Source organism: Pristiophorus japonicus, chromosome 22, assembly GCF_044704955.1.
Source record: "Pristiophorus japonicus isolate sPriJap1 chromosome 22, sPriJap1.hap1, whole genome shotgun sequence".
In the NCBI taxonomy this organism is placed as follows: domain Eukaryota; kingdom Metazoa; phylum Chordata; class Chondrichthyes; family Pristiophoridae; genus Pristiophorus; species Pristiophorus japonicus.
Genome location: NC_091998.1, coordinates 35,932,455 through 35,944,820, shown reverse-complemented (window position 1 = coordinate 35,944,820; position 12,366 = coordinate 35,932,455). Strand labels below are relative to the sequence as shown.

The 12,366-nt window shown below is 44.8% G+C and overlaps 1 protein-coding gene across 5 annotated transcripts in view; it reads left to right on the top strand.

The window, feature by feature from the left end:
• Positions 1-4,983, top strand: part of LOC139234949 (leucine-rich repeat-containing protein 20-like) — a 36,594-nt gene extending 31,611 nt beyond the window's left edge. For all 5 annotated transcript variants that reach the window (XM_070865928.1, XM_070865930.1, XM_070865929.1 and 2 more), the window contains one exon: positions 4,067-4,983. In XM_070865928.1, the coding sequence (XP_070722029.1) occupies positions 4,067-4,200 (134 nt within the window). In that variant the 3' untranslated portion in view covers positions 4,201-4,983. The remainder of the gene's footprint in view (positions 1-4,066) is intronic.
• The last annotated feature ends 7,383 nt before the right edge of the window (positions 4,984-12,366 follow it).

Below are 12,366 nucleotides of genomic sequence, written 5' to 3'. Positions count from 1 at the left end.
CCAGGGGGGAAATTAGGAGATTTTTTTGCAGCAAGTTGTTAGGGCAGGTCACAACGCACTTCACAGGAGCATTATCAAACAACATTTGACAACAAACCACACGAGGGCCAAAAACTTGGTCAAAGAGGTAGGTTTTAATGAGCGTCTTAAAGGAGGAGAGGTAGAGAGGTGGCGAGGTTTAGCAAGGGAGTTCCAAAGCTTAGGGCCCAGTCAACAATGGTACAGCACAGGTTAGATGCCCAACCACTATGTCAACCTCAATCTCCAAAAAACACCAGCCAAGGCATCAGTGTCCAATTCCCACACCGGTCATTCTGTGGCCCCTATTTAAGATTGCTGAATTAGAAAGAAGACATATATATATATCTGCTTATAGTGTCTCACGAACACCCAAAGTGCTTCACTCTGAATTATTGTGAAAAAAGAGAGAAAGACTTGCATTTATATAGCGCCTTTCACGACCACCGGACATCTCTGGCTTTACAGCCACTTTTCGAGTGTAGTCACTGTTGTAATGTCGGAAACATGGAGTCAAAAACAGATGGTAGAAAGGCAAAAAGCAATAGTGGAAGGCCGAGTAAACAAAGACAAGAAACAAAAAGGGCCACACTACATCATAATTCTAAAAGGTCAAAAGGTGTTAAAAAAACAAGCCTGAAGGCTTTGTGTCTTAATGCAAGGAGTATCCGTAATAAGGTGGATGAATTAACTGTGCAAATAGATGTTAATAGATATGATGTGATTGGGATTACAGAGACGTGGCTCCAGGATGATCAGGGCTGGGAACTCAACATCCAAGGGTATTCAACATTCAGGAAGGATAGAATAAAAGGAAAAGGAGGTGGGGTAGCATTGCTGGTTAAGGAGGAGATTAATGCAATAGTTAGGAAGGACATTAGCTTGGATGATGTGGAATCTACATGGGTAGAGCTGCAGAACACCAAAGGGCAAAAAACTTTAGTGGGAGTTGTGTACAGACCTCCAAACAGTAGTAGTGATGTTGGGGAGGGCATCAAACAGGAAATTAGGGGTGCATGCAACAAAGGTGCAGCAGTTATCATGGATGACTTTAATATGCATATAGATTGGGCGAACCAAACTGGAAGCAATACGGTGGAGGAGGATTTCCTGGAGTGCATAAGGGATGGTTTTCTAGACCAATATGTCGAGGAACCAACTAGGGGGGAGGCCATCTTAGACTGGGTGTTGTGTAATGAGAGAGGATTAATCAGCAATCTTGTTGTGCGAGGTCCCTTGGGGAAGAGTGACCATAATATGGTGGAATTCTACATTAGGATGGAGAATGAAACAGTTAATTCAGAGACCATGGTCCAGAACTTAAAGAAGGGTAACTTTGAAGGTATGAGGCGTGAATTGGCTAGGATAGATTGGCGAATGATACTGAAGGGGTTGACTGTGGATGGGCAATGGCAGACATTTAGAGACCACATGGATGAACTACAACAATTGTACATCCCCGTCAGGCGTAAAAATAAAAAAGGGAAGGTGGCTCAACCGTGGCTATCAAGGGAAATCAGGGATAGTATTAAAGCCAAGGAAGTGGCATACAAATTGGCCAGAAATAGCAACGAACTCGGGGACTGGGAGAAATTTAGAACTCAGCAGAGGAGGACAAAGGGTTTGATTAGGGCAGTGAAAATAGAGTACGAGAGGAAGCTTGCAGGGAACATTAAGATGGACTGCAAAAGCTTCTATAGATATGTAAAGAGAAAAAGGTTAGTAAAGACAAACGGAGGCTCCCTGCAGTGAGAATCAGGGGAAGTCATAACTGGGAACAAAGAAATGGCAGACCAATTGAACAAGTACTTTGGTTCGGTATTCACTAAGGAGGACACAAACAACCTTCCGGATATAAAAGGGGTCAGAGAGTCTAGTAAGAAGGAGGAACTGAGGGAAATCCTTATTAGTCGGGAAATTGTGTTGGGGAAGTTGATGGGATTGAAGGCCGATAAATCCCCAGGGCCTGATGGACTGCATCCCAGAGTACTTAAGAAGGTGGCCTTGGAAATAGCAGATGCATTGACAGTCATTTTCCAACATTCCATAGACTCTGGATCAGTTCCTATGGAGTGGAGGGTAGCCAATGTAACCCCACTTTTTAAAAAAGGAGGGAGAGAGAAAACAGGGAATTATAGACCGGTCAGCCTGACATCGGCAGTGCGTAAAATGATGGAATCAATTGTTAAGGATGTCATAGCAGCGCATTTGGAAAGAGGTGACATGATAGGTCCAAGTCAGCATGGATTTGTGAAAGGGAAATCATGCTTGACAAATCTTCTGGAATTTTTTGAGGATGTTTCCAATAGAGTGGACAAGGGAGAACCGTTGATGTGGTGTATTTGGACTTTCAGAAGGCTTTCGACAAGATCCCACACAAGAGACTAATGTGTAAAGTTAAAGCACATGGGATTGGGGGTAGTGTGCTGACGTGGATTGAGAACTGGTTGTCAGACAGGAAGCAAAGAGTAGGAGCAAATGGGTACTTTTCAGAATGGCAGGCAGTGACTAGTGGGGTACCACAAGGTTCTGTGCTGGGGCCCCAGCTGTTTACATTGTACATTAATGATTTAGACGGGGGGATTAAATGTAGTATCTCCAAATTTGCGGATGACACTAAGTTGGGTGGCAGTGTGAGCTGCGAGGAGGATGCTATGAGGCTGCAGAGTGACTTGGATAGCTTAGGTGAGTGGGCAAATGCATGGCAGATGAAGTATAATGTGGATAAATTTGGTGGTAAATTTACCACTTTGGTGGTAAAAACAGAGAGACAGACTATTATCTGAATGGTGACAGAGTAGGAAAAGGGGAGGTGTAACGAGACCTGGGTGTCATGGTACATCAGTCATTGAAGGCTGGCATGCAGGTACAGCAGGCGGTTAAGAAAGCAAATGGCATGTTGGCCTTCATGCGAGGGGATTTGAGTACAGGGGCAGGGAGGTGTTACTACAGTTGTTCAGGGCCTTGGTGAGGCCACACCTGGAGTATTGTGTACAGTTTTGGTCTCCTAACTTGAGGAAGGACATTCTTGCTATTTCGGGAGTGCAGCGAAGGTTCACCAGACTGATTCACGGGATGGCGGGACTGACATATCAAGAAAGAGTGGATCAACAGGGCTTGTATTCACTGGAGTTCAGAAGAATGAGAGGGGACCTCATAGAAACGTTTAAAATTCTGATGGGTTTAGACAGGTTAGATGCAAGAAGAATGTTCCCAATGTTGGGGAAGTCCAGAACCAGGGATCACAGTCTAAGGATAAGGGGTAAGCCATTTAGGACCGAGATGGAGAGAAACTTCTTCACCCAGAGAGTGGTGAACCTATGGAATTATCTGCCACAGAAAGTTGTTGAGGCCAATTCACTAAATATATTCAAAAAGGAATTAGATGTAGTCCTTACTATTAGGGCGATCAAGGAGTATGGCGAGAAAGCAGAATGGGGTACTGAAGTTGCACGTTCAGCCATGAACTCATTGAATGGCAGTGCAGGCTCGAAGGGCCTACTCCTGCACCTATTTTCTATGTTTCTATGGCATCCAATTTGCGCACAGCAAGCTCCCACAAACAGCAATGTGATAATGACTAGATAATCTATTTTTTTGTTCTGTTGATTGAGGAATAAATATTGGCCAGGACACCGGGGATAACTCCCCTGCTCTTCGAAATAGTGCCATGAGATCTTTTATGTCCACCCGAGAGGGCAGACGGGGCCTCGGTTTAACATCTCATCAGAGAGACGGCACCTCTGACAGTGCAGCACTCCCTCAGGATTTTTGTGCTCCAGTTCCTAGAGTGGGATTTGAACCCACAACCTTCTGACTCAGAGACAAGAGTGCTGCCCACTGAGCCACAGCTGACACATGGAGTTAGGTTAGGTAACGTGGGAGCCAAGTTTGGCACAGCAAGATGTCACGGACAGCCCTCGAATGAATGACCAGAGAACGTGGTGGAGAGGGTGGGATGTTGGGCAGGAATGAGGCAGTTTTGCGCTGTGGATCATTGTGTGTTTACTGCAAGCTCAGGATTAGATGATTGCTTTCTGTTTTTCAGAGATGCCGGTTGAGATCCTCAACTCGATGCCTTCCCTCAAGTCGCTGAATATGAAATCCAACCCTCTGAACAGCGAGTCCCAGGCAGCCGGGCAGACCCAATTAAAATACGAATTACTGTCAGCTGCTGAATAAAGAGTTAGTGTGGATTAGACATCAGAGCTTGTTTGGAGTGCTGCTTGTACAAGGGAGCTGCTCCCTCGTCACCAGAAACTGGACCTTCCTCGAATTCGGAGCGGGTGTGACAATATTTGACATTTTACGAAAGACGTTGGTGTGAGGAGATCTACCATGCCAATCCGGCAACATGAGCTCGGAGCCTGGATAGTTCAAACAAATATGAGTGAATTGAGTAGTGTATGGAATTATTCTGGAGTCCTCTGTTTATTGAGGCATCTTTGAATTGTTTTTTGAGACAAAACAATTAGATTATAGAAACATAGAAAATAGGAGCAGTATAGACCATTCGGCCCTTCGGGCCTGCACCGCCATTCAATATGATCATGGCTGATCCTCTAACTCAACACCATATTCCCGCTTTTTCCCCATACCCCTTGATGCCTTTTGTGTCTAGAAATCTATCTATCTCCCTCTTAAATATATTCAGTGACTTGGCTTCCACAGCCTTCAGTGTAGAGAATTCCACAGGTTCACCACTATAAATTATTTAGATTGTAAATTACTTGGATTATAAATAATTTAGAGTTATGAAGTAACTATATTAGAAAGCAGAAATTAATCTGCTTTCTCTCCAGTAAGCTTGTTACTCTGAAGAGTTCGTTGTTCAAGTATTTTTCCAAATAAAAAGTATCACCCCAGAGCTAGCTACTCCTTTAAGTGCCCTGTTGCAATGTTGATGTAAAATTGTTATTGCATGATGGTTAGTATTTATGACTTTACAATAAAATTTAAATTATGCATTGCAGTGATTGAACTAATTAAACAAATACTTTGTGTCTGTCTTCATGGAAGAAGATGCAAAAATCCTGCCGGAAATAATGGAGAACCAAGGGTCCAGTGAGAAATGAGTAACTGAAAGAAATTAGTATTAGTAAAAAAATAGTACTGGAGAAATGAATGGGACTGAAAGCCGATAAATCCCCTGGACCTGATGGTCTACACCCTAGGGTTCTGAAAGAGGTGGCTATAGAGATAGTGGATGCATTGGTTGTCACCTTCCAAAAATTCTAGAACGGTTCCCGCAGATTTGAAGGTAGCTAATGTAACCACGATATTTAAGAAAGGAGAGAGAGAAAACTACAGACCAGTTATCCTGACAGCAGTCATAGGGAAAATGCTAGAATCTATTATTAAGGACGTGCTAACTTAGAAAATAATAATAGGATTGGGCAGAGTCAACATAGATTTATGAAAGGGAAATCATGTTTGACAAATCTATTAGAGTTTTTTGAGGTTGTAACTAGTAGAATGGATAAGGGGGAACCAGTAGATGTGATGTATTTGGATTTTTCAGAAGGCATTCAATAAGGTGCTACACAAGAAGTTATTAAATAAAATTAGGGCTCATGGGATTGTGGGTAATATACTAGCATGGATTGAGGATTGGTTAACGGACAGAAAACAGAAAGTAGGAATAAACGGGTCATTTTCAGGTTGGCAGGCTGTAACTAGTGGGGTGCCGCAATCTACATCAATGATTGGGATGAGGGGCCAAATGTTTGCTGATCCAAGTTTGCTGGATACAAAGCTAGGTAGACTCTCCAACCAGCGGAAATAGTTTCGATTCTATCAGTTCCACTTAATATCTTGAAAACTTTGATCAGGTTACCCCTTAAACTTCTAAATTCCAGGGAACACAACCCTAGTTTGTGTAATCTCTCCTTGTAACCTAACCCTTGGAGTCTGGGTATCATTCTGATAAAGCTACGTTGGATTCCCTTCAAGGCCAATATATCCTTCCAAAGGTGTGGTGCCCAGAACTGCTCACAGTGCTCTAGGTGTGGTCTAACCAGGGCTTTGTACAGCTGTAACATAACTTCTACCCCCTTGTATTCTAGTCCTCTAGATATAAAGGCTAGCATCCCAATCGCCATTTTGAATATTTTCTGTACCTGTCCGTGACATTTAACGATCAATGTACATGGACCCCCAAGTGTCTTTGGACCTCCAATGGTTCTAGCTTTTCACTATTTAGAAAGCTCTATGTTTTTAGATCCAAAGTGGATGACCTCACATTTGCCTACAGAGACTAAAACTGTGCACAGTGCATGATAGCCTTCTGTGTTTCCTGTACAAGGACACCTAAATCTCTCTGAATACCAACATTTAATAGTTTCTCACCATTTAAAAAATATTCTGTTTTTCTATTCTTCCTACCAAAGTAAATAACCTCACATTTCCCCACATTATACTCCGTCTGCCACCTTATTGCCCACTCACAGTCCAGCTTTATCCCTTTGCAGGCTCTGTGTTCTCCTCATAGCTTACTTTCCCACCTAGCTTTGTATTGTCAGCAAACTTGGATACAGTACACTTGATCCCTTCATCTAAGTCATAGATTGTAAATAGCTGAGGCTGAAGCACAGATCCTTGCGGCACCCCACTAGTTACAGCTTGCCAACTGGAAAATGACCCATTTATCCCTACTTTCTGTTTTCTGTCCGTTAACCAACCCTCTATCCATTTTAATATATTACCTCCAACCCCATGAGCCCTTATTTTGCATATCAACCTTTTATGTGGCACGTTATCGAATGCTTTTTGGAAATCCAATTTTACTACATCCACTGGTTCTCCTTTATTTATCCTGCTAGTTACATCCTCAAAAAACACTTAATAAATTTGTTAAATATATTTTCCCATTCATAAAACCATGTTGACTCCGCCTAATCATATGATTATCTAAGTGCCATGTTATCACTTCCTTAATAATGGATTCCAGTCATTGCAAGAATCCTCTTCAATCGTCTTCTCCCTGTGGCTGAAGAGCTCCTCCAAGAGTCACAATGCAGATTCCATCCACTAAGTGATACAACGGACACGATCTTTACAGCGTGACTGCAAGAGAAATGCAGGGAACAGCACCAACCGTTGTATATGTCTTTCTTTGACCTCACAAGGGCCTTTGACACTTTCAACCGTGAGGGACTATGGAGCGTCCTCCTCCATTTCGGCTGCCCCCCAAAGTTTGTCACCATCCTCCGCCTGCTCCATGCTGACATGCAAGCCGTGATCCTGACCAACGGAACCACCACAGACCCAATACACATCTGGACCAGGGTCAAGCAGGGCTGCGTCATCGCACCAACGCTCTTCTCGATCTTACTGCAATGCTTCATCTCACTCTCAACAAGCTCCCCGCTGGAGTGGAACTAAACTATAGAACCAGTGGGAACCTGTTAACCTTTGCCGCCTCCAGGCTAGATCTAAGGTCGTCCCGTCCTCTTGTCATCGAACTACAGCACGCAGATGACGCTTGCGTCTGTGCACATTCAGAGGCCGAACTCCACGCCATCGTCAATACCTTCACCGAGGCATATGAAAATGTGGGCCTTACACTAAACATCCGTAAGACAAAAGTCCTCTACCAACCTGACCCTGCCACACAGCACTGGCCCCCAGTCATCAAATTCACGGCGTGGCCTTGGACAACGTGGACCATTTTCCATACCTCGGGAGCCTATTATCAGTAAAGGCAGACATTGATGACGAGGTCCAACACCGCCTCCAGTGTGCCAATGCAGCCTTCGGTCGCCTGAGGAAGAGAGTGGTTGAAGACTAGGACCTCAAATCTGGTACCAAGCTTAATGTCTACAGGGTAGTACTGATACCCGCCCTCCTATATGGCTCAGAGAGGCAGACCATATACAGCAGACATCTCAAAGCGCTGGAGAAGTACCACAAGTGCTGTCTCTGCAAGATCCTGCAAATCCACTGGGAGGATAGACGCACCAACGTCAGTGTTCTCGCTCAGGCCAATATCCCCAGCAGTGAAGCACTGACCACACTCGATCAGCTCCGTTGGGCGGGCCACATTGTCCGCATGCCCAACACAAGACTCCCAAAGCAAGCGCTCTATTCGGAACTCCTACACGGCAAGCGAGCCCCAGGCGGACAGAGGAAACGTTTCAAGGTCACCCTCAAAGCCTCCTTAATAAAATGCAACATCCCCACCGACACCTGGGAATCCCTGGCCCAAGACCGCCCAAAGTGGAGGAAGAGCATCCGGGAGGGCGCTGAGCACCTCAAGTCTCGTCGCCCAGAGCATGCAGAAATCAAGCACAGGCAGCGGAAGGAGCGCGCAGCAAACCAGATTCTCCACCCACCCTTTCAACCACTGTCTGTCCCACCTGTGACAGAGACTGTAATTTCCACATTGGACTGTTCAGTTACCTGAGAACTCGCTTTTAGAGTGGAAGGAAGTCTTCCTCGATTTCGAGGGACTGCCTATGATGAAGAATGGATTCGAGTATTTTCCCTACGACTGATGTCAGACTAACTGGCCTATAGTTCCCTGTTTTTCCCTCCTTTCTTGAATAGTGGGGTTACATGTGCTATTTTCCAATGCTGGGACCATTCTAGAATGGAGGGAATTTTGGAAAATCAGAAGGGAAAGGATGTCAAGGCCTCGGAGGTGGTACAGGATGATACCAGGGATGAGGGACTTCAGTTATTCGGAGAGATTGGAGAAGATGGGATTGTGCTCCTTAGAGCAGAGAAGTATTCAAAATTATGATAGGGCAAGTAGGGAGAAACTTTCCTCTGGTCATAGATTTAAAATAATTGGCAAATGACTAAATGGGAAATGAGAAATTTTTTAAAACAGAGGGTTGTTGTGAACTGGAACGCAAGACCTGAAAGAGCGATGGAATCAGATTCCTTAGGAACTTCAAAAGGCAATTGAACATGTTCTTAAAGAGGACTAGTTTGCAGAGTTATGGGGAAAAAGATGGGTTGTGGGACTAAATTGGAAAGCTCTTCCAAAGTGCCGGCACAGGCACGACGGGCTGAACTACCTCCTTCTAGAAATCCAACAGGGAATTCAGAAGAAACTTCTTTCCCCAAAGGGTGGTGAGAATGTGGAACTCGCTACCTGCCACAGGGAGTGGTTAGAAACATAGAAAATAGGTGCAGGAGTAGGCCATTCGGCCCTTCTAGCCTGCACCGCCATTCAATGAGTTCATGGCTGAACGTGCAACTTCAGTACCCCATTCCTGCTTTCTCGCCATACCCCTTGATCCCCCTAGTAGTAAGGACTACATCTAATTCCTTTTTGAATATATTTAGTGAATTGGCCTCAACAACTTTCTGTGGTAGAGAATTCCACAGGTTCACCACTCTCTGGGTGAAGAAGTTCCTCCTCATCTCAGTCCTAAATGGCTTACCCCTTATCCTTAGACTGTGACCCCTGGTTCTGGACTTCCCCAACATTGGGAACATTTTTCCTGCATCTAACCTGTCTAAACCCGTCAGAATTTTAAACGTTTCTATGAGGTCCCCTCTCATTCTTATGAACTCCAGTGAATACAAGCCCAGTTGATCCAGTCTTTCTTGACAGGTCAGTCCCGCCATCCCAGGAATCAGTCTGGTGAACCTTCGCTGCACTCCCTCAATAGCAAGAATGTCCTTCCTCAGGTTAGGAGACCAAAACTGTACACAATACTCCAGGTGTGGCCTCACCAAGGCCCTGTACAACTGTAGCAACACCTCCCTGCCCCTGTACTCAAATCCCCTCGCTATGAAGGCCAACATGCCATTTGCTTTCTTAACCGCCTGCTGTACCTGCATGCCAACCTTCAATGACTGATGTACCATGACACCCAGGTCTCGTTGCATCTCCCCTTTTCCTAATCTGTCACCATTCAGATAATAGTCTGTCTCTCTGTTTTTACCATCAAAGTGGATAACCTCACATTTATCCACATTATACTTCATCTGCCATGCATTTGCCCACTCACCTAACCTATCCAAGTCGCTCTGCAGCCTCATACCATCCTCCTCGCAGCTCACACTGCCACCGAACTTAGTGTCATCCGCAAATTTGGAGATACTACATTTAATCTCCTCGTCTAAATCATTAATGTACAGTGTAAACAGCTGGGGCCCCAGCACAGAACCTTGCGGTACCCCACTAGTCACTGCCTGCCATTCTGAAAAGTACCCATTTACTCCTACTCTTTGCTTCCTGTCTGACAACCAGTTCTCAATCCATGTCAGCACACTACCCCCAATCCCATGTGCTTTAACTTTGCACATTAATCTTTTGTGTGGGACCTTGTCGAAAGCCTTCTGAAAGTCCAAATACCACATCAACTGGTTCTCCCTTGTCCACTCTACTGGAAACATTCTCAAAAAATTCTAGAAGATTTGTCAAGCATGATTTTCCTTTCACAAATGAAGCGAATAGTATCGATGCATTTAAGGGGAGGCTGGACAAGCATATGGGGAGAAGGGAATAGTGGGTTATGCTGATAGATTTAGATGAGGAAAGACGGGAGGAGGCTCGAGTGGAGCATAAACGCCGCATGACCTGGTTGGGCCGAATGGCAGAGTGGACAAGGGAGAACCAGTGAATGTGTATTTGGACTTTCAAAAGGCTTTTGACAAGGTCCCACACAAGAGATTGTTGTGCAAAATCAAAGCACATGGTATTGGGGGTAATATACTGACGTGGATAGAGAACTGGTTGGCAGACAGGAAGCAGAGAGTCGGAATAAACGGGTCCTTTTCAGAATGGCAGGCAGTGACTAGTGGAGTGCCACAGGGCTCAGTGCTGGGACCCCAGCTCTTTACAATATACATTAACGATTTAGATGAAGGAATAGGTTAGGTGAGTGGGCAAATGCATGGCAGATGCAGTATAATGTGGATAAATGTGAGGTTATCCATTTTGGGGGCAAAAACACGAAGGCAGAATATTATCTGAATGGCGGCAGATTAGGAAAAGGGGAGGTGCAACGAGACCTGGGTGTCATGGTTCATCAGTCACTGAAAATGGGCACGCAGGTACAGTAGGTGGTAAAGAAGGCAAATGGTATGTTGGCCTTCATAGCTAGGGGATTTGAATATAGAAGCAGGGAGGTCTTAATGCAGTTGTACAGGGCCTTAGTGAGGCCTCACCTGGAATATTGTGTTCAGTTTTGGTCTCCTAGTCTGAGGAAGGACGTTCTTGCTATTGAGGGAGTGCAGCAAAGGTTCACCAGACTGATTCCAGTGATGGCTGGGCTGTCATATGAGGAGAGACTGGATCAATTGGGCCTTTATTCACTGGGGTTTAGAAGGATGAGAGGGGATCTCAAAGAAACATATAAGATTCTGACGGGACGGGACAGGTTAGATGCGGGAAGAATGTTCCCGATGTTGGGGAAGTCCAGGGGACATAGTCTTAGGATAAGGGGTAAGCTATTTAGGACTGAGATGAGGAGAAACTTCTTCACTCAGGGAGTTGTTAACCTGTGGAATTCCCTGCCGCAGAGAATTGTTGATGCCAGTTCATTGGATATATTCAAGAGGGAGTTAGATATGGCCCTTACGGTTAAGGGGATCAAGTGGTATGGAGAGAAAGCAGGAAAGGGGTACTAAAGGAATGATCACCCATGATCTTATTGAATGGCGGTGCAGGCTCGAAGGGCCGAATGGCCTACTCCTGCACCTATTTTCTATGTTTCTATGTTTCTGTGCCATATATCTGATGTAATCCTATGCTTGCTTATCTATAACCTATTGAAACGGTACACTGTGTAACTTACTGTCACGGTATAGGGCAGAGATAAAATTCATATCTTTGTTTTCAAATCCCTCCATGGCCTCGCCCCAACTCACTCCTGGCCGGCCTCCCACATTCTACACTATGTAAACTTGAGATCATCCAAAACTCAGCAGCCCGTGTCCTAACTTGCACCAAGTCAGGATCACTTGAGAATGTGGGAAAATGTATAGAGACAGTGAAGTGAACAAAGGATTCATGGAAGAATAGCATTAAGAATGTCAGACTGCAAATGTTACAACATTGGCACAAATAACAGACATGCTCAAGGTCTTGCTAGTCACACCAGTAAATTTGAAACAATAACAAGGGTGAGAAAGGCTCTTTGTGTAAAAACAGTTGAACAGTTGCTGTTACACATAACCACTTGCCCATACCTAATTGGGCAAGGAAGGCTAGATGTCAGCTCATGAGTGGACAAAGGGAAGGAGGGATCATAAGAGGATAGGGTGAACTGAATGTCAATCAATTGTATCATGTATCGAAAGTGTATAACCGTTGCACCCCTACTTTGTAACGGGACTTGTCCGTGGGAAGTGAGCGCACTCTAAAGGGAGAGCGTTCCTTTGTTCTGA